At 39.4% G+C, this 23,660-nt stretch overlaps 1 protein-coding gene across 1 annotated transcript; it reads left to right on the forward strand.

Annotated features, from left to right (window-relative positions):
- Nucleotides 1-310: 310 nt before the first annotated feature.
- drd2l (dopamine receptor D2 like) lies at nucleotides 311-23,076 on the forward strand (the record flags this gene model as incomplete). Its single annotated transcript, XM_084090009.1, has 9 exons — nucleotides 311-378; nucleotides 474-511; nucleotides 8,850-9,220; nucleotides 10,234-10,343; nucleotides 14,545-14,681; nucleotides 19,430-19,635; nucleotides 19,812-19,895; nucleotides 19,974-20,307; nucleotides 22,854-23,076. The coding sequence occupies 9 exons, from the start codon at nucleotides 311-313 to the stop codon at nucleotides 23,048-23,050; spliced, it is 1,545 nt and encodes a 514-aa protein (XP_083946135.1). The 3' UTR covers nucleotides 23,051-23,076.
- Between the last annotated feature and the right edge of the window lie 584 nt (nucleotides 23,077-23,660).

The raw sequence follows: 23,660 nt of genomic DNA on the forward strand, positions 1-23,660 counted from the left end.
GTCCTGTCATGAGGAGAAATAAGCCGCTTGAGTTATTATGGCTCTTAAGCGCTTTATGGCGCGTTAGCTTAAAATGTGCAGTCACCATCAACGGCTCATACAATCAAAAAATTTTAAACAAACACAGTTTAAACAGTTTATTTCGATTGAACTGACAATCTATGCAAATAAATAAACGTTATTAGTTTATCGCCACTTCTGTTCCCGTCATGAGGAGAATTAAAGCTGCTTGAGTTATTATGGATCTTTATTTAGATACGTCTTTTCACTATTTATTTTATAACTGTTAATGTAAATGGATATAAATCGGATGGATAACCAGCAGCAGCGGTTGGCTGGGCGGGAGGAGGCGCGCGCCTGTGAGGAACAGAAGATCAGGTGCATCTGCTGCAATGTGCAGGATTACTTCATCTGCAGCTTCTCAATCATATCTTTATTCTGATTCTCCATTAATATCTGTTGTTTCATTGTAGGACTGTTGAGATGCGTGTGAAGCTCCTGCTAAATGACAGTAAGTCACTTTACCTCATTATTCTTCATATTTTTCTCTTTCTGCGCGTTTTGAGCACGGGGCAAGTTGTCACAAGGTCTGTAACTCAACTTCGGATTTTGTATGTTGGATTTAAACTCTTAAATTAGAGTGATTTCTGTCCTAAAAACATGTTGTGTTTTTGTAATAGTATCAGTTGAGTATCAAGTGAATAATGAAATATTATAATATATTACAATAATATTTTTTATGTTTAAAAGATCGGGGTGAGTTGTCACGTGTCATATGTTGTAGGCTAATTTCAGTCAATAGATTTATTACAATATTATTTAGCGAAAACAATAGTTTGGTATGTGTTACATCATGATGTTTCATGAATTTTGTCTTTCATAGTCGCTTTACTCATAATTAATATTGTCACTTACACATGAAATTAATTATTTCTATATACTTTCTTTGTGTCTGTGATTCAAAATTCGATGTTTTTTATTTTATTTCTTGTTCATAAAAAAATGTATGTTATACAGAAAAGCAGCCTAATACGGTTGGGTCTAAAGTCTGAGACTTTAGACTTTAAATGTTTTTAATTTAATCCAAAGGTTTTCTTTAACAAACAACATATTTGAGAAGAAAGTTTAAATGAAAACCGAGATGAATGCGAGAATCTCTCCAAGGATCCTTCAATGAAGAAAGAAAATCTGTACGAAGAGCCATCTGATCAATGAGACTCAATTTTACATTTGATTAGTCACATAAAAAATAGTGCAAAAATCCAAAATATTGTGAGCTGTGACCACCCTTTCAGTTTTAAATATTTTATTATTTTTCCCCACTTTACTGTATGTCTACATTTCATTTTACATTAAGCAAAAAGAAAACCCTTCCCTCATTTGGCTCTCGATCACTTGTCTGGTGCTGTAATAACATTTGTAGAGGTGTTAGTTGTATGGGTTTGTGCGCATCCCTGCGGCCCTGATCAGAGGAATTGTCACATAACAGCAAAACAAAAACCTGGCGCATTAAATGCAAACAGAGCTTAAAAAGCTGCTCATTTTCTATGCAACTATGGCGCATCTGTGGACAATCACTGACTCTAATGCTGCCAGGATTTCACCTCTGTAGTTCATGCATTATCTGCTACTTGCATATATTTATATTTGTAGTTCTATAGGAACTATTTCATGCACATTATGTGTCAATGTTTATATAGTTACAACTACACATCATTCATATTTTCATTCATCTATTAAACTTTATGAAAGATCTTTGTTGTTCAATAACTGGTAGAAGTGCTAAAATATGGATCTGAATTTGAGCTCTGCGGTGGTTAATGAAGTCGTCGAGGCATTGGAAATGAGTGACACATTCCCCTGCAGCAGATGAGAAACCTTATTACTGGCCATCTCTGACCCGTTAAAGATTCATCTGAGCTCCACACTGGCCTTGAGCAACGCCACGCTCAAACACTCTTGCATCTCATGAAACCTGTCAAGATCTTCATATTGCAGCCTGTTTTTATGATCATTATGTTAAACATGAAATGACTCTGTTTGAGTTCTTGTACATTCCTGGTCTTAAAGGGTTAGTTCACCCAAATATGTAAATTCTGTCATTAATTACTCACCCTCACATCGTTTCAAACCCGTAAGACTTTTGTTCTTCTTCAGAACACAAATGAAGATCTTTTTGATGAAAATGAAAGCTTTCTGTCCCTCCATTGACAGCTACGCAACTACCACTTTGATGCTTCAAAAAGTTTGTAAAACTAATCCAAATGAATTGAGTGGTTCAGTCCAAATTTCCTGAAGAGACACGACCGTGTATGAAGAACAAATTGAATTTAGGCTTTTATATTCACATGTTAACATTCATCAACTCACACATCAGTTGTGATAAACAGAAGCTCAAGCATGTTTGCTTGGCGTGTGAGAACCAATGAGGTTCATTCTTGTGTTACGCAACACATTTGAGCTTCATCAAGAACCAATCAGGTTCATTCTCATTAGGCTTGCAACGATAAGTTTGTGTTACTTGTGTTCAGAAGCAACACGGGTTACATCACTTGCCCACCGCGGCACCACCCCCCACCGTCGATTTGATTTTTTTATTTATAAAATCATTTAGTTCAGTTAGAGAACATACACTATTAAACGTGTCTGCTTAATAAATCGTGAGCCGAACGAGAGTCGCAGCACGGATCAGCAACAGGAGTCAGATTTCATTCATCACGAGAGTGAGGACCTGACTGACAATGTGACTGCGGAATATTTGGTTTTGTTGTTGTGTTTTTCATTAAGAATAATAGGCTAATGAACTAACCATTTAAGCAATCCGCCCCGAATTGGCGCTAATTTGAAAACGAAACAAAAATGTGCACAGCCCATTCAAATTAGCGGCAATTCGGGGCACAACAACAAAACAGTGCTGCTCCGCACCATTATGAATGCCCGTGCAAACGTGCGCATTTTAAAGGACAATTCCGGTGAAAAATTAACCTAGGGTTAATTAACACATGGTTACCGAGTCGATCGTTCCCTGGGATGCGTTTTCATGAAAATCGAATGTAAAGAGTTTTATCTCTAAAAACAGATTAGCTTATAACGCTAGTATATGGGGCACAGAGTAAGTAAAAGTAAATCGCTAGTTAATGCCACTAACAAGGCTCAAAATAGCCTCACACTAACACGGTAGCATAATAAGTGTACAGACAGTTTAATAAGAATATACTTTATAAAGACAGAACATTACGCGTTGACATGCAGGCGTCATCTTGGAAAACAGTCTCGACTAATCGAATCACGAACGCCGTGCTAAGTGAGCTGGTCGATAGGAATTACGTTTGTCAAATCTAACGCGTTCGTGACTTGAGTTATAAGCTAATCTGTTTTTAGAGATAAAACTCTTTACATTCGATTTTCATGAAAACGCATCCCAGGGAACAATCGACTCGGTAACCATGTGTTAATTACCCCTAGGTTCATTTTTCACTGGAATTGTCCTTTAAGTTTGCCTTTAAATTAGCGATTTTAAAGCCCCCCGCCGGTGATACCGGCATTACCGGTGTTGTCACACGATGATTAACCGGTGGGAAAATATCCTCACCGTCACATCCCTAATTCTCATGTTTCCCAGCACGTTTGAACTTTGCAAGAACCAATGAGGTTCATTCTCGTGTTACGCCGCACGTTTGAGCTTCAGCAAGAATCAATGAAGTTGTTCTCATGTGTCAGGTTCGGTTGAGCATCTGTTTAAGTTCACTGATCAATGTTTATATGTGAATAAAAGCCTAAATTCAATCTGTTCATTCTATAAAGCTCAATTCATATGACCTCATTCATTTACGATCTCTTTATGAACTTTTGAAGCGTCAAAGTGGTAGTTGCGTAGCTGTCAATGGAGGGACAGAAAGCTCTCAGATTTCATCAAAAAGATCTTCATTTGTGTTCTGAATATGAACGAAAGTCTTACGGGTTTGGAACGAAATGAGGGTGAGTAATTAATGACAGAATTTTCATTTTTGGGTGAACTAACCCTTTAATGAGAATGATTGTCTTCACAATGTTTCATGCAAATTCTCTCTCTCTGAAACGACTTCAGCTGACGCCTGTCATACAGAGACACGTTTCAACATCCAATCAATTAGTTCAAATCAAGTCCTGACCTACACATTTTCTTTCTCATTGAATATCCCGTTTCATTGTTAGATGATTTTTATGACAATTATGCACATTTTCCTCCTAATTGTCATTTTCTAATTACCTACTCATTACCATTTTTGGTCATGTGAACTGCATCAGGCATGCAGGATTTTGGTACGTTTTTCATAATATTTCAGATGTGTGAGGGGTGTTTGTTTTTTCTCAGTATCAGTAATGTTCTGCGAAAGTTCATTAACAATTTTATGTAAATTGTAAAGTATGCATTATGCTAGTGATTTCTATACAGTAAAAAAATATTTTATGAATATAAAATGAATTTGGGGTGACCTAGGAGAAAGTGTGCACTGTGCTTAATTGTCATTAAAATAATGTCACAATGCAAAAAAATATATAAATAGTCCAATTCAGTTTCTTTTTTATTTCTGGTTTGAATTGCAACGTGGTCTGTTTTCATGAGGAATGAGACGTAGCGATTAAAACTGATCATCAGCTGCAGTCAGACATTTTTAGGAGATGGAGGTGATTATTAGATTAGGAAGCGATTATTCCACTGCAGAATCAAACTGCACGCAGAGCTATTAATTTTTGAGTACATACATTCATTAGCTAATACTTAATTATCACACATGCATCATTTTCTCATCAGTGATCAGTGTTTGTGTCTCTGTAATGACAGATTCATCAACGGTCAAATGAAATACAGATACGAGAGCTCTCATTAGTGTGTATTGTCCTGAGTGATTCCTGATTAACAGGCGTGAGGATGAGAACAGAAGCTAAGATACATTCCCTTTTGCATAGAGTGTCGAGTGCCGCTTTCCCTTTAATCAGGGTCGGACCGTCCGCTTCACTGCCGCGCAGCTGCAACCTCGTTTGCATAATTCGTTTAAATGAACTGCTGCCCTAAGAAACATCTTAGTGTTGGGATGATGGTCTCAGTGAACCCTGAAAAGATGTGTTGTGCTATTTGAAGCTGCAGAAATTGCTTTGTAAATGCAGTTGTTTGCCCGTGGAACACGCCGACTTTTTGGGACTTAAGCTTATTCACCGTATCCCCCAGAGTTAGATAAGTCCATACATACCCTTTTCATCTCCGTGCGTGCTGTAACTCTGTCTGACGCACCCACCGCTAGCCTAGCTTAGCACAAAGACTGGAGGTAAACGGCTCCAGCTAGCATACTGCTCCCAATAAGTGACAAAACAATGCCAACATTTTCCTATTTACATGCTGTGATTTGTATAGTCACAGCATGTACAAATAAGGTCACATGAGACACAGCCATCTTCTAACCGTATACATACTGGGAACTATATTCTCAGAAGGCGAAACACTGCTACTTCTGTGGAGTGATTTACTCTAACTCTGAGCGAACTCTCTGCTCCTCACCACAGGGCTTCTCAGGTGCTGCGAGCAAGTAGCAGTGCTTCGCCTTCTGAGAATATAGTTACCAGTATGAATAGCTCAAATGCGATCAAGTGCTTCCAAGGCAACTGTGTTTTTGGTTAAATAGTTTCAATAGGCTATTAGATAAAAAACCTGCTGTTACATGACTCATGCGTGACTGTTCTGTATGAAACTGCAGTCGTGCTGGCTTTACCTCATTGTAGCTTTACATTTGTTTCCTTGAGAAAAGCTCTTGATGCCACAGAGCAGACTGCCAATGCAATTAGTCACCACGTTGGGCGCCACTTTCATTGAAGTGCTTGGAAAAGTAATGAAAAATTGCATTGTAATGCACCGAGGGCCTGATTGTGCATGTGTGTGCATGCTGGGAAAATAATTTAAAGGGTTAGTTCACTCAAAAATGAAAATTCTGTCATTAATTATTCACCCTCATGTCATTCCAAACCCGTAAGACTTTCGTTCATCTTCTGAACACAAATTAAGATTTTTTTGGATGAAATCTGAGAGCTTTCTGTCCCTCCATTGACAGTTATGTGATGCTTCAAAAAGTTCATAAAGAGATCGTAAAACTAATCCTTATGAATTAAGCGGTTTTGTTGTAAACATTGATATGCGAACATAAACAGAAGCTCAACCATACTTACTTAACGCATGAGAACAAACTTTACTTAACGTAACTTTACTTTTCATTTATTACTTAAAGCTCACTTGAAGTTCTTTGATACTACATCAAAAACTACTAGCCTAACTGATTAAGTTCAAACATTATTAAAAACTAGAAAAATGCATTTCCGGAGGAACTGCGAAGTGTGCTTGCTTGGGTGCGGTTCACTAACGTGAGCAGGTAGTGGATAAGGGTGCGTTGAAGTTTACTTGATCTGAGAATTTCAACAATAGTACTTTTTTCAAGATTGTGCAAAAAGGTGAAAAGTTATGTGCATTAAGAGACATGTCTGCAATGTAGACTAGTGCCAATGGCATTGTTTATGTGGCTTGGTTATTGGTTTTGAAATAATTGGTTATGAATATACAGCAGAGAGTGGGAGTGTTTTGGGTGATGAAATAGTAGCCTATTGAAAAGAAGTTGACAGTCTTCATTTACTGTATCCAATAAACCAATACAAAACTCACCCAGCTGTTCTGTGGTTGAGTGTTCCCTTTGATTAGGAACAAATTTACTATCTCAAATTAAGGTCTACCGTAATTAGCGATGCTTTGATTGCTGCTGTCAAGATGGTTGTCATCACCTACACAGAAACACTGATTTTTATAGCCTACCGTCAGTCCTCATATTGTAATTAAATGAAAAAGCGCTATCAGTTTCACTATTAGCTTATTCTAGCGATGCAGTCGCAACAACATGGATAACGCTGTTTGGCCTTGCCTAACTTTATATGACATATGCGCCATATGCTAGAGTTACACATCCCGCTGCCATTTCAGGGCTTGAATTTCGGTGCGGGAATGTGGGGATTGCGCATAATTTAAACCATTCCCGCAAGGTTAGCTTTTATAGTGCGAGAAATTCCCGCACAAATATATTCGCTTCATCTCAGAACAAATGATTAAAAAATAAATTCACAGATGCGAGAAAAAAGATGTCAAACTGTCTTTTATTATCGAATTTAATTCCTCAATCAGCGCTAGACCGGCATTTTCTGTCTTCCGCTGAGCCCTGGCCGTAGACAGATCATATGTTTCACGCTGTCAATGCAGTGGTCTGCGTTGCGCTGATCTTATTCACACTATCGAGTGTAGGTGCAGCATTCTAACATTGAGTCATAATGAGCTGTTTGTGAAGAAATTATCCGCTTCCAAATTGTCATTTTAATCACGAAATTGAAACATTAAAAAACAATTTGCTCTTTATGGTGTGCGAGTGATAGAGCGCGGCAGCAACGAACCAACTGATCAGCTTGCAGTGTAACAACATTGAATGCTCGGCCGAATAGCTGTACAGGGCGCCTTATTATTTTTCATCTCCATAAATATATCTAGTAGTAAAGCTAATGCAAGGGCTAGAAATCAATTAATCTTTTGCTGATACTTCCTTGTCATCATGGAGAGTGCAGTTCATGGTTGCATAACTTGCATAGCAACGACAGACGCCACAGGAGAGCAAGCGCTTGTGGAAAGGAGACAGCGGCGCGCCCGCGCTTTCCACTTGTTTTTACACATCTAAGGTGCGTTCCATTCGACAGGGTCCATACGCAGTGTTCACTGCTCCCCTACTCCCTGAGCACGGTAACTTTATATCAGTTGAAGTGGACTTCACTGACAATAACCGCTCATTTGAAACGCCCTGCAAACGTCATCAAAGAAAGTCAACGACGGGGTCGCGCAGATTATGATATAACATAAATATATATAGGACTACATTCATATTTTAATTTTTATTATTATATTATACATTTACAATTATATTGCACTATTTTACAACTACCTAAAATAAAATCACTTTACTTCACAAACTAGCTAAGCTGGCTTTTTTTCTGCGTTTAAAATTGTTTGAATGTGTAAATTGGCAAGACAAAACAAGTCCAAATTATAAACTTTCACTCTATGATGGTTAAATTTGGTTAAATTAAGTACCCAGTGCAGTTAATCCGCAAATCACATGTGAGCCGTGGGGCAGCTGGTCCATACGGATCACGGATCAACTGCGATCCATTCCACCCCTAGTAATTAACGACAGAATTTTCATATTTGGGTGAACTAACCCAGAAATTCCATTCAAGTTTCATGCTTTAAATAAACAGTTGAAGTTTAAAAGAATGTCGTTTGTTTGCCAGTGATTCAATGTCATAATATTCTATGGGCCGTGAATCACCGGTAATGGTAAGCAGAAAACACAATATTTTTAATGCAGTTGATTACAATTAACCAGTTTAATAATATTGTTCATTCTTAGAAAAGTAAAAATAGAGCACAATGTACTGTGTTGATCTAAAGGAATTTTCCATATTGAATTTTCACAGGTATTGTAGGTAGCCTATTTTTAATCATGCATTGGATTGTGTTAAAGTAAATGTCCATAAACTTTTTGGCAGAACATTTCCAGTACCTTTTAGGGATTTTTTTTCTTACAGTGTATATTGTTAATAAAGTGGATCAAATGGATGTTTGTGTTTCTCTAACAGCTTATTGATGAGGTGTTGATGTAATGAACCAGTTACCCATGGGAAATATCCGGTTAAGGGCTTTGCAAAATGTTTAATGAATAAATAATGACACAATTGTCATTTTTGGCTGAACTATTCCTTGAATAGTTTTAACGTCCTTCATGTCTTCCCAGGTGCCCAGAGGAGCTGCATAATGCCTCTTCTCGACGTAACTGAAGACAACTTCTCCATCGCCTCCCCAACCCCGAATTCATCTCCAGCTCTTTCCTCCATGACGTTTTCCTCCGTCTCTCCATCCCTGTCCTCGTTTCTCCCACATTCAAACTGCTCCGTGGCTCCATCTCCCTCCTCACCGCCGTATAACTTCTACGCTGTGTTGTTGGTGTTGCTGATTTTTTGCGTGGTGTTCGGTAACGTGCTGGTGTGTGTGGCCGTGTCCCGAGAGAAAGCGCTGCAGACCACCACCAATTACCTCATTGTGTCACTGGCCGTGTCAGACATGCTCTTGGCCACACTGGTGATGCCCTGGGGCGTCTATCTGGAGGTCAGTAGACGTACTAATTGGTCATTTTAATTGGTAATTACGTAGTTGCAACCCTGATAAGCACATAAGTAGTGCCCTATGGAATCTGTTTAAATATTTCCAAAATTCTATTCTATTTTATATATTTTATTTTCCATTTTTTTCTTCTTCATTTTTCTGGATTCCATTTTAGTTATCAAAAAGCAAGTCTAAAATTGAATCTTATACAATTTAACAACAATTTAAATAAAAGTTTAATAAAAAATAGGCTATATTTTCTATGCCCTATGAAATCAGTTTTATTTCTTTCCCAAATTCTGTGTTTTCCGTTTAAAATTTTCTTGATTAATTTTTTTCATGATTTAATTAGATTGAAATAATTAAAAAGCATGTCTAATCAATTGAATTCCTAAAACTATTAATAATTAAATTCTAGAAAAACTAAACAATTTAACTTTTTATTTTTTTAAATAGTAGAGTCCTATAAAAATTTCAGAAATTCTGTTTCAACTTTAATTTATTGATTTGATTTAATTTATTATCAAACATGGTGGTATTAGCAAATGAATGCATGAAACTTGAACCATTTAATTACACTTTTAAAATGTAACAAAATGAAAATTAGAAAACAAAATGAAAATTAGAAAACAAATCCTTTTATTTGTTTTTGCAAACAAAGTGCTGCACAACAGAGGTTGATTGTTAAAATTAAAATATGGAAGAAAAAATTTGATATTCCTTGAAAAAAATTATTACATTGAGAAGTACATCCTACTGTACAATAGTAATATATTTCTGTCACAATTTCTTCAAGTTGTAGTGAAGAATGTTTATACATATACTGTGATACATTCGCATTTTCCATTTCGCTGATATCATTGGGCCCTATATAAGAACAAAACAAACCGTGATTGGTCACTGTACACGTCAGTCAGATGGTCTCCAGCTTTCTAAGTGGCATAAGCTGATTTTATGCTGATATTTCAAAAAGCACTGATGTTTGATGTCTAACGAGAACATATGTGTTTGTACAGGTTGTGGGTGAATGGAGGTTCAGTCGGATCCACTGTGACATTCTGCTCACCCTGGACGTCATGATGTGCACTGCCAGCATCCTCAACTTATGTGCCATCAGCATAGATAGGTGACCCATTCATTCACCGTCCCATTTACATCCCAGTTGACTCAGTGACTAACAGCCAAAGCGATGCATGAATGAAATCCTGTTCTGTTTTTATTTATTTATTTTAATAAAAAAAATAATGATTCTGATTAACATTTTAACAATTTCCTAATCTGTTTTGCCTCAGCGTTTGTTTGGAGCTTTGCTAGACCTGAATTTATCTTTGGTTTAGACGCACTCCAGGCAATTACGTGCTTGCAAGGCAGAGGAGATTATGAATTATAAATCCTGCAGTGTGTTAGAGGCACTTTTTTCCCTTGCGGGGAATTTTAGTGAATGCTGCTCCTCATTAAACCGTCTCTGGAAATGTGCTGGAAAATTGGAAGTACATTAAAGTCGATGTGCATGAATAACTTATAGGCCTATAGAAACGAGCTGCAGATGTGGTTCACTTCTCAGCATTGTGGATGATGCTTGGCCGTTACATAAGCGTAAAGCATCATTACTGTACCTGAGAATGTGGTAAAAAGAAAACTGCCCCTCTTATTCAAATCCACATTTTCAATTTCAACCATTACATACAGTATATTCAGAAGCGGTTTAAGTTTTGACTAATCACAGCATGAAAAGGCTTAAATGAGAGGACAGTGGTGCTATTCTTACTCAACTTACTTTAAATACTTCTTACTTTAAATTAGTGTCTGAAAGACTGTCTTTCATGTGGTGCACAACCTTTAGAACAGACACCTTCAAATTTTCAATATATGAATCTGCTTTGTGTTGTAGTTAAAAGACATTTCTATAAAGTGTTCGGCAGACTTTTAAAGATATTCTCTGGTCGTTATTTTGTCTTGGGTTTTATTTTCTCAAATAACCTGACTTAAAATGAAATGCCCTCCACTCCAGGATAAATGGCCTCTGTTTGTTTCCTTCATGTTATTGATGTGTATAGATTGACAAATGCAATAGAGGATTCATCATATTGATTGAAGCGCTGTGGCTGCAGGGTGGAATCTTTCAACCCCAGGGGTGGCAAGGTGGCTTGCCAAGGGAAAGATGCACGCTCAGAGAGGCTTACAGTGGAAATACACATGTGGGGGTCGCCCAAGGGGGGGAACACGTACTGGACAGAGCAGTGCCAAGGCTGGGTCTGCCTCCTCCAAGGGCAGCGCTTGCAGGTTCACCACCTGATCTCGAAAGGGAGTGATGGGAACCTTGGGCACGTATCCAGGCCGGGGTCTCAGGATCACGTGAGAATTAGCCGGCCCGAATTCTACGCACGCTTAGTCAACCGAAAATTCCTGCAGGTCCTCTACCCTCTTGATGGAGGTCAATGCAAACAGGAGCACTGTCTTCATAGACAGGAACTTAAGCTCAACTGATTGCAAAGGCTCAAAGGGGATCTATCTGCAGGGCAGATAAGACCACTGCGAGGTCCCAAGAGGGTACGAGGGGAGCGCAAGGATGATTTAATCCCCTGGCTACCCTCAGGAACCTGATGACCAGGTGCTGACCCACTGTTTTCGACTCCAGGAGATCGTGGGGCGCAGAGATAGTGGCCATGTAAACCTTGAGGGTGGAAGGAGACAGCCTTCGTTCCAACCCTTCTTGGAGGAAGGAGAGCACGGACCCAATTGGGCATTTTCTAGGGTCTTCTCGGCGAGAAGAACACCAGGTGACGAAGAGGTTCCACTTCAACACATAGGTGTGTAGAGTAGACAAGGCCCTAGCGGAAGATGGTAGGCACCACCTGAGGTGGTAGGGTACTCAAACCTGCCTCGTCCAGTCCAGAAGCCATATGTGTAGGTTCCATAGATCGGGACAGTGTGCCAGAGGGTGCCCTGTCTCTGAGAAAGGAGGTCCTTCCTCAGAGGAATTGGCCAGGGAGGGGCTGTCGCGAGGAGCACCAAGTCAGGGTGGGCCAGTGAGGCGCAACCAAAATGACCTGCTCTTCGTCCTCCTTGATCTCCCGTGAATAGCACGAAGCGACCTCTGACGCTTATGACTCCATATGAGGAAATGGCGGACGAGTTGCAACATATGGCGGGAGCCACCTTGTCAGTTGATGTACGCTACTGTGAACGCGTTGTCTGTCCGGACTAGTATGTGTTGGCCCTTGATCAACGCCCGGAAGCGGTGCAGAGCGAACCGTACTGCCAGCAACTCGAGGCAATTGACATGCAGGAGGTGCTGGGGTCCTGTCCAGGAGCCTGCAGCAGCATGTCCATTACACATGGCACCCCAGCCCGTGGCAGAGGCATCTGTTGATACAACAATATGCCTGGAAATTCGTTCTAAGGGTATTTCGGCCCGTAGAAAGCTGAGGTTCGACCATGGGGTGAAGGTCTGACGGCAGGTAGCCATGCCCATCTCGGGACTCGATCGCGAAGCCAGTGCTGAAGCGGTCTCATATGAAGCAGTCCAAGCAGTGTGGCTGCTGCTGAGGATGCCTTATGCCCCAGGAGCCTTTGAAATAACTGGAACTTCCACTAAGTGGAACCACACTCTTGCCCTCGAATTGTCTCTGGCAAGTCAGCAGTGACTGCGCGCGATTGCTCGTATGCTGCGCGTATATGGCGACCGAGTCGATTTCCATAGCGAGAAAAGAGATCCTCTGCACGGGGGAGAGTTTGTTCTTTTCCCAGTTGACCCGAAGGCCCGAGCGGGCTAGGTGCCGGAGCACTAGGTCCCTGTGTTCGCAAACCTGGTCTGGAGAGTGAGCTAGAATCAGCCAGTCGTAGAGATAGTTCAGGATGCGAACCCTGTGTTGCCGTAGCGGCACATGGGCTCCCTCGACGACTAAACTTTCTTCAAACTTTTCCACTAGAAAACCCCCAACAACTTTTTAACTGTAAACTACTTTAAACTTTAAACTACTTTAAACTTCAAACTGATTTAAACTTTAAACTAATTTAAACTCTAGACTAATTTAAACTTTAAACTACTTTAAACTTCAAACTAATTTAAACTTTAAACTAACCCTAACTTCAAACTACTTTAAACTCCAAACTATTTTAAACTTCTTCAAACTTTCTGGTCCGGCTTTCTCAAGCCAACTTAAAGTTTGTCTCGACGAAGTAAACTTTCGCATCTAGAAAGCGACCTCCGCACGCATGATAGGAGCATTGCCACCGACCATATTGTAGCGGACTCCCCAGAAGCGGGGAGGAGATTGTGCGAACTGAATCGCATAGCTGAGCCTGATGGTTCTTGCAGGCCAGCGGGACAGGTTGGGAAGCTCTAGCCAGGCTCCCAAGAACTGAATCAGCGGGGTCATGCGAACCACAGACGTACCCTCGGTGGGGCCGCGAGGCAGAATGACCGTCCCTGTGTGGGGGCACGGTCATAAGCCGCGTCCTGACAGAGGAGACCAGGGAAGGACGTGCGTTCCACTGGGGCCTGCTCTGACAGGGTTCTGGCGAGGGGGACACGAGTGGCGAGGCTTGTAAGCGACTCAAAGATGGGGAAGTCAGTTCTGTCTTTAACCACATAACAAAAGATTCTCCCCCGGCCCTCCACCAGGGGAAGGAGTGCTACCACCTCCTCTACAGAGCTGAAGCCCATCTCTGAGCTGTCCGCTTCAGGCGCGCCGCTTTGCCTGGCATTTAGCGGGCTGCGGGGCTGGAGCGGACTGGGGTGCTTTCCTGCGACCACCTCCTCAGCACGGCGCAGGTGGAGGCTGCTGCTGGGGCTGAGCGGGAGGGGTGGGAGCCGCAGGAGGGTGCCCTCGGCGGCGAACAGACAGAGGCAACTGTGCCGGCGGTTGGGTGGAGGAAGCAGCTGGCCGCTGGGACAGTATATGCTTGATGGCCTCAGTCTGTTTCTGGGTGGCCGAGAACTGTTGGGCGAGGTCCTCAATCACGCCGCTGAAAAGGCCAGCCTGGGATATGGGAGAGTCGAGGAAACGGGTTTGCTCAGACTCTCGCATATCGGCCAGGTTGAGCCATAGGTTTATCTCCTGGACCACTGCTGTGGACATCACCTGACCCAGGAAGCGTGCAGTCACCTTCTAAGCGAAACCCCATTTGTGTGGCTGAACGAGTGACTGAATGAAAGGGAACTAGTATTCCCTTCTGAACATAGCCTGACTGTCTGTCTTGTATGTCATCAATGTGACATAATATTTTATTTGGTACACCTGTAATTTGAAAACACGTCTGCATTTCACTTCAACAGCAGCATGTTGCACATTCATCTAAACGTGTTGTGTGTCGATGTGCAGGTACACGGCCGTGGCCATGCCATTACTTTACAACACGCGCTACAGCTCCAGAAGACGGGTCGCGCTGATGATTGCTATCGTCTGGTTCCTGTCATTTGCCATTTCCTGCCCGCTGCTGTTTGGTCTCAATAACACAGGTACAAAACACTTACCTGGACATTGTAACTAGTTTATGAGGAAACTGTATTGATAGAATTGTTTTGCTTTGTTTTCTTTTATATGTACACTCAACATCAAAAGAATGTCCTTAAAATCACTCAAAACTCATATGATCTTCTGTGAAACTCAAAAGGAGAATCTTCGTGCAATTCTTTGACATATAGCAACTGTTCACTAAAAAATTACGGCTTAAAAACAACCAATTTTTTTTGTGATTTGTCATTTTAGCAGTTTTAAATGCTCAACTATTGTTACTATAGTTATAGCTATTACTATATTGCTGGGTTAAAATCATTTAAAATCATTTGCAGAGTGACTACTGTAACAACACAGGCAACAGTGATAATCAAAAGGAAAAAATGTATTAACAAGCAAGAAAACCCAAAAATTGACAAAAATATTGGCACAAATTTAAATGTACGTATGAGTGAGGAAAAAGTGCAGAAAAGACAGTTAAATACAGCTTATTCAGTTAAACAAATTGCCTTTGAAAAGTTTAATGTTGAATAACTTACGTTTAACTCTTTCCCCGCCAGCGTTTTTGAAAAGTTGCCAGCCACCGCCAGCATTTTTGATAATTTTCACAAAAGTTTCATGGTCCCCATGAATATCTGAATATCTGCAATATGTGAAAAGAAAGAATAATGAAAAAAAAGAAAAAACATTTTATTCTAGCTTCATGCATTCTATTTTATCAACATTTGAATGTGGGTAAGTTTGAAGAGCTGAAATTCTTTTAAAGGTGCCTTATGTAAAAATAAATAAATTCATACTCCACATTCCATACCAGATGGGGGCAGTATACCTCCAGAAAGTGAGTTGGTCTACTCTAGAGTATGAATATCTTCAAGCTACTCCCCTTCACCTTTACCAGTGAATATGTTCATATTCGTTTTGTTCATATTACATTTTTATTGTTAGTTTGAATTACATTAATTTGACAGACAGCATTCGCTGATGTTGACCAAGCTAGCGCCAACGTAACCAGAGCTTCCAACTCTCACGCATTAACCGTGAGACACACGCAAACACTTTTCACACGCTCTCACCCCACACATCAATTTTCTCACGCACAGAAAAATCGCGAAGCAAAGAGGACACGGAGACCGACAGACTAGACAGAGCAGGTTAGTTATGATATAAAAAAATCTCAGCTCTCAGATACTGTCAATTAAATACCGTTTTGGCGCTTGTAAATGTTACACGACAGATCCCTAGCGCATGTGAACCGATCATCTCTACTAGCTAATAGTAAAAAAATCACGAACACTGAAAGATACAGTAACGTTAGGCTACAACTTACCAAAATGTATTCCTCATACATAATATCGACCAATCAGTGTTTTTTATCATCGTGAAGAGGTCAATAACACAGCTGGAGAACAATTATGTCAGATTTACCTCAGGAAAGCCATTTAATATACATAATATAGGTCACGTAGTTGGCAAGAAAAAAAGAGCAATAGAGATTGTGCTATGTGTACTATATTACAATACTGTATTTATGAACGTTATATACGTTTATCGAACAGCCTTCGATACATTTCTATGTTATAACTTCCTGAAAATCTACACAAACATATAAAACAAACTTCTAACGAAATACTAACAGCATCTTACTTACCAATCCAAACGAAATGTTGCAAGTTCGAAGTCAAACCTCATTTTTTTCATGTCCATTAGTTGTCTCCAGCGATGGAAAGCAGTGCCAATGTTTACTCTGGTTCTGTTCCTTTTTTATCATATTTTATTTGAATGTAGTAGTGGGCAGTAGCAGCTAGGCTACTTTCCACACGATTGACATCAGGTTCAAGTACGCCCACAAGTCGTGCGAGTTATTCGTGTATTGCATGTTTGGCTGGTGGTTATGTTGCCGGCATACCGCCTCCCATGGCCGAAACTGGTATTACGACACCTGTCGGGCCGTGGCTATTAATGCTAATGCTAATTGAGGTTGATATCTCTGCAGCACTATAACTTGACATTTTTTTAATGACATCATCGCCCTTATTTCTTCTCATTCTTTTGATGCATGTAGCTCATTTTTTGGATATTTTTACCTCAATTTTTACATAAGGCACCTTTAAAACAGTGAAACCGTCATCTCTGCTCAAAACCTGTCGAGTTTAATATAACATTTCTCTTCCTCCAGCTCTCTAGTTCCATCCTATGAGCCTGACCACTGTCAGAGTTTTCATGAACTTCATTGGTTGAAACAGCAGAGTGACCTTTTGTGCTGATTTCCATCCAAAGGGACTTGGCTGGATTCATGCACTTGTAATGAGGTTTCCCTCCGTGCATAATTATCATTTCTGCACTCCAGGCAATATGTGTGTTTTCCTTTGTGTTAAAGCTCTAAAGATCAGATCTCCAAAGAACACAGCCTCCGGGCAATCCCTAAAAAATATCGTTTTAGCTCAGTGGGAATCATAAGGATGGGTCACAGGAGCTGTAAATTATTATGCATTTATTGTTAGTCATTTTTTCAGATTGTGTGCCAATGTAAAAGTCTCCATTTGCTCTACATTCTGTTTCATTGGTAATATACATTGCACATCACCTCTTTTCTCACAGTGTCTGAAATGTTTCGAACAAGGATCCGGTCTCTCGAAACCCCTCCTTTCAAAGAGCCTACTCTGCTCTGATTGGTCAGTTGGCTCAGCCTGTTGTGATTGGTTAACCACTTACAGCTCGTGTCAGAAACAAAACGTCCATTACCATATATGGATTTCAGCTCCGGAGGCTTCCTCGGCATTTGACTCACTGTTATACGAACGTTAACGATAGTTTCGTTTTTTACCGTATTAAAGGCAAAATGTCTCATTTTTGTAGCTGAAGTACTAAAATAACTAAAACCAAAATAAACTAAAACGTAATAAAAACAATACAGACATATTTTTTAATAAAAACTAATAATGACAAGCACTCAACAAAATTACTAAAACTAAAACGGAGAATATAAAAATAAAATGTAGTTCAAACTATTATTAAAAACTATAATACTAAATCAGTGATATTAAAATAACAGTTGTTCAAATTAGTTCCATTAGTTCAGTTTAGTTATGCTTAAAGTCCCCTTTTTTGGGCTTTTAGTAATGTGTTAGCCTTACTGTTATTTATAAGCTATTGTGCTCCTAATCAATGACAAAATTTGCATTTAGAAGATATAAGCCTTCAAAACTTTCAGTCTCTCACTTCCGCCAATAGATCAATGATTTTGATGACATCACTCTGCACTTCAGCTTCTCAATAGATTTTCTGTCCAATCAAATGCTCTCTAGAATCTGAAGCTCCGCCCCCTACATGATAAATAGACGCTGAAGCTGCAGCTAAAATCAGTCACTTGTTGACACATTTACTATTTTCTACATGGTGAATGGCACATAGTGCACTATATAGGGGATATGAACGATTCAGACAGTGTAAATATGCTTCTATTGGGGCTAATGAAGTTTGGTTTCACGTTAGTGTCACGTGAACCCCCGCAGCTCGGCTCCAGAGACACGATAGCACAGAGCGGATCATATGCGTATCAAGTCGGCGCAGACCAGAAAACGTATCGGAAGCTGTGATATAAACAAGCTATGATATAAACTAAACACTATTGGCACTATTGGCCCGCCATGTCTTCTTGTTTCAGTGGAAATGACTTAAACACATTGAATAATGCTGCATGTTTCAAGGCAGTTCAGTGGGCCTTTAATATGTTGCGATTGCAGCTCCTCGGTATTGAGAAGCCTACACTTATCCACTATTTGTGTCTTTATTTAAAGTTAGTGCTTGTGTACATATACATATACATATACATATACGTATATGCTCCACGTCAAACCAACCTTGACAACAACGTAGAGCAGGAGGATGATCGAAACACCTCCCTGACTGAATTTCAATAAGCGAGGTCCTCTTCAGCTCAAGTGGCATCTGCGCTTGCACACAGAGTCCTTCACAGATTGTCCCAGCACAAGGTGCTTAAACAATACAAACACAGAAAAGAAAAACAGAAAGAAATATGCAGCATTCATCAAACATGACACTTCCACTGTGAGCGCTGTGAAATTATGTTAGCAAGAACCATTGAGTCAAGGTCTAAAAGTTTCTTTAAGGAGAACTTCTTTTTTTTCTTTTAACTTCTAATTCTTTTTTTTTACATTTTCAGTTTTTCTTTTAGTGTTGCTGTTGAAGCATGAAAAATGTCTTCAAAGTTACAAAGCACAAGGCCACTCAAAAGGGAGTTATTGTCTGGATCAGTGCGCACTGTTTCTGAACTCCAGGAACAAACATGTCACAATAATCCTCATTTAAATAATTCCCACACAAGGCATATGCAGAATAAAGTGGCGGGGCCTGGTTGAGTTAGTTAGTTAGTAATGTGTTGAAATGTTATGGTAAGAGGCGTGACATTTCCCAAAGACGGTTGACCAATCACAACACACTGGTCCAGCCGACCAATCAAAGCATTAGTTATGCTTTTCTGAAGGAGGGGCTTCATAGAGACAGAAACTAAACAGAGCGTTACTGACTGGGAAGAGAAGAGGTGCTGAAATAAAATATTTGAAAAATAAGGTGGTTTTTGAACATTTTGAACGTAGAGCTCAAAGACAAAATCAAGACTTTGTAACAGGGCATAATATGGCCTCTTTAACATTCCTTAAGAAGTTCGATTTTGATGTAAACTGCATGTTTGCATGAGATTCACTCTTGTCCTTTCTGTCTTTCATATCAGCCAGTCAAGAAGGGAGAGACTGCAGCTTTGCCGACCCTGCTTTCGTGGTCTACTCTTCTGTTGCTTCCTTTTACGTGCCCTTCATTGTGACCGTGATGGTGTATGTGCAGATCTGCGTGGTCCTGCGCAGACGGGGCAGACGCACCGCACCTTCACGCAGACACGGTCTCCATCCAGAGCCCAGAGACGGACAGAGATCTCGTAAGGTGTGCTGGGAGTATCCTTTCACTAGAATTTTACTAAGCCTTAGCAGTCCTTCAATATTTGCATACATCTTTTGGTCTAGCAAAAAAAAATTTGACTGAAATTTCAGCAATTTTCATCACATTGCACTGAGAATGCCATGTCAGTTCATTGTTTTCTCTCTCTTTTTGTTTGTCAGAATAAGTGTACTCATCCTGAAGATGTGAAATTGTGCACTTTAATATTAAAGCCTCCTCCAGCCGCTCCGCAACGCAAGAAAGTGGTAAAACACTACAGCTATTCACACTGTCCCTGTCACATTCAGTCACTTCCTAAGCGTGAATCATGTTCTCTGTGACAGACGCTGGTGAAAGAGGCCGTGGTTCATCCTCTGGACGTGGAACCCATGTGTTTTCTGAGTCAGGACAGAGAGCAGCCTCCACAGCAATCGCAGCAGCCTGGACATGCTAAAATCTCCAGTCCCGCGCGTCCCACGCGTCCCACGCGGCCCTGCTCCACGCTCTCGGTCCCCGGCCTGCGCAGGGCAACCCTGCAGGAAAGCGTGAACGGCCCCCACGGATGGAGGGAGAGAAACGCAGACAGAGAGAAAGGAGCTGTGGCGAAGGAGAGAGTGAGAGGAAGACTGTCACAGCAGAAAGAGAGAAAGGCGACACAGATGCTCGCCATCGTTTTAGGTGAGAGGTTAAAATAAATCACAATAAAAACTATGAACCTGGTGACTGTCCTGGTAGCAGGACACTTGGCACGTTTTTTTATTGCCTTTTCCCCTATCACACATTTTAGCAATCGTCATAAGTTAGGTATATTTCAAGAGCTTAACTCAAAATTAAAAAAAAAAACTTTAATAACCATGGAAATGATATATTGGGCTCGTTTTTTTATTATTAGTTTCACATTTTGTACACAACTTGGTTTGACATTTGGCATTGATTTTCTAGAGTCCAAATTATTTAGTAAAATATACATTTTGTATAAAATTTAAAAGGTTTTGTTTATTACATTTGCAACTTTTTTACACTTACATTTTTTAAAATCTGCTCAGTGTCTTTAAAAAAAGAGGCCATCCTTATTCCAAAGCATTCATGAATTACTGCCATTTGAGTCCAGATCTAAGCTCAAAAAGAGTTGAACTAAATAAATATGTAGTCCACGTTTGCTGTGCGCTTCACTTTTGAGTAATCTCTAAGTTGAGAATCTAACCAGGGTTTTTTTGGGGCTGAAAAGACATTGACAGCAGATTAAGAGTGAGGAGCAAGTTTAAAATCGTCAACTACACCAGAGATTTGAAGATCTTCCTGCAGTTTTCTATAAATAAAAAAAAGACTTGTGAGTTTAACGACTGAGTGAAGAAATTTCTTTTGAACAATAATAAATCATTTAGGCTGAGTTTTTTTTTTTCCTGTCTGAAACCATATCACAGCAAAAGTGGCAAAATGTGATTTAAGTCATTGTTATTTAAGTATTATATAGTTTTAATTAATATTTAGAATTAGCTTTAATTGTTCAGTTTTTTATGTGCTTTTGTTATTTTCTTTGTTTTGTTTTTTAATGTCACTATTTAGGTATCACTATCAATTATTTATTATTTTAGGTCAGTTTATACTTCCAGTATATTTCCATCTTCAACTCTAAATTTCTAGATTACATTAATCTTAAGTTTTTTCATCTAATATTTATATGTTATTTTATTTCAGCTTTATTTCAGTTAACTTAAAAGTTTTACTAGTTTATATTTTAGTTAATGATAATAACCCTGATTTGAGTCCACTTTCAAGTGTCCACATTGAAATATCTTATGTTGGCAAAGAAAACTGGCTTCTTATTCTCCGATTAAAGCATCTTTCTACGGACTCCATTTGGAGTCGAGAAGCGTTTCCGGCTGGTTTGTAGTTGCTGCACATGCTGGTGAACATAAGTGCTGGTGAACTAAGTGATTTTAGGTCTCTTTGTTCTTTTAGGCTTGACATTTAAGCAGCAGCACTTTTGACATAATAAATATTCATTATTTCACAGTCCTCTAATTTGATTGGACGAGAGGTACTCAAAGAGTGCTGATAGTCAGTATTTCAGCACTTTATCACGTACACATTTATTATTAGACTTCAGATGAACGGTGAATATGTGCAGTATTTTTTATAGGCACCTTTTCACTCCTACACTGTAAAACAAATGTTTTTTAAAGTCGTAAATCAAACAAAGATTAATGGAGAATGTAAAAAAAAAAACTATTTCAGTATTTCTACTTCAAAATTTCACATTTAATTAAATGTGTTACTTGCCGTTTCTTTTTATTATTTGTGAAATTTACTAGCAATTTTTAAGTGAAAATTGTTTAGAAGTAAATCCAACACAATTTTTTTTCAGTCCACATAATAAAAAAAATCATTTTTTTTTTGGAGTATGTTTTACAATAAAAATTTAATTCAGTGTTTTACTTGCTGCTTCTTTGTAATTACATGTGAAATGTACTATAGTCAAAGTTAAACTTTATTGTCCTTTTCCAAGGAAATTTGTCTCAACTATAAACCGCAGTGATACGCAGCAAACCACAACACACAACTGACACCATCGTAAAAATAAAAAAAAACAGTTTTAAAAGAAAGCCACGTTATTCCAACACCATCTCTTGGTAATTTGTAACAAATTTTATACGTTTTGATGAAAAGGTATCATATTGAAAAGGTATCATATTCACCGGCATCATGTCGATAGAAGAGGTCATTAAAATTACACTGTTATGATAGTTTAATTATAAAATATATTTGAGACTATATAGATCTGGCTATGTTAGACTATAGTTTGAATCAGTCCTTTTTCTTTGCATAACACATTGACATTACAGTATAGAATAGCTCTTTCAGCATTATCCTGAAATGAATATTGTATAAGCAATCATTTCATGTTGCATAGAATGGAAGAGAGGCTCTCGGGAGTGTGTGAAAACGTGTGAAATCCTTTTGATTTTCCAAGTGAAACCGGCCCGAATCTTTCACATTAAAGTCGGTCTACAGGCTTTTTTTTGTAAGAAAAAACAGGCAAGTTTTGTTGAAAGCTGTTCACGCATTTCCAATACAAAAAGCGATCAATACAAGAAAATTCTCACACGCTGCCCCTTTAAAAGGAGAGGTTGAACTAGGTGATTTTTTTTTAACCAGGGCAGCTTACAAATGCAGAAGTTGTTGAAGTAGTTTTCTCTCCTTGATGTTTGTGTTTTCTGCAGGTGTCTTCATCATATGCTGGCTTCCCTTCTTCCTCACACACGTGCTGAAAGCTCACTGCGGCAGCTGCTGCATCTCTCCGTCGCTCTACAGCGCTGTCACATGGCTGGGTTACCTCAACAGCGCTGTCAACCCCGTCATCTACACCACCTTCAACATCGAGTTCCGCAAGGCCTTCATTAAAATCCTGCACTGCTGACAGACAGCACACCACAACAGGGGAATTTACTGAACAAGAGCAGACAAGGGAAACATTTGAAGCTCAGTGTGCAACGATAACACAGATCAATAAACACAATGACAGCTAAGAAAAGATGAGACATTTGAAAAGGCAAAGAGTCTTTGTTTGTGGAACTGGTTCTCTGAAACGGTTGCAATCGGCAAAGGATGTGTTTTTATAGCAGTACGTCATTCAAAAGTTAACATTTTGTCGCCATTTGCTCAGCCTTGCGTACAAACCCATTTTATTTTAGTTCTTCTGTGAAACGCAAACAAAGATGTTGTACTCAATGGGGACACGCCATGACTTGTTTAATTGAACATGAGATTTCAGTGCTTCTGTGGAGACAAAATAAATTGGGGTCTGTTCCTCACACAAAGGATTTCAGAAGACTTCAGAAGGATTGATATGAGACTATTTTATGATAAATTAATGGTGTTTTTTGTCCTTTTTGGCAGTACATGTAAGACAGAAGAAGAAGAAATTGGCAGAAGAAATAAACACACTTATCATTTTGCATCTATGAGAATGTGTGATCTGACATAATATCATGCAGAAGATCTGAATCTGTACTGTATACTGTAAATAA

This window comes from Abramis brama (genome assembly GCF_963993115.1).
Source record: "Abramis brama genome assembly, chromosome: 17".
Classification (NCBI taxonomy): domain Eukaryota; kingdom Metazoa; phylum Chordata; class Actinopteri; order Cypriniformes; family Leuciscidae; genus Abramis; species Abramis brama.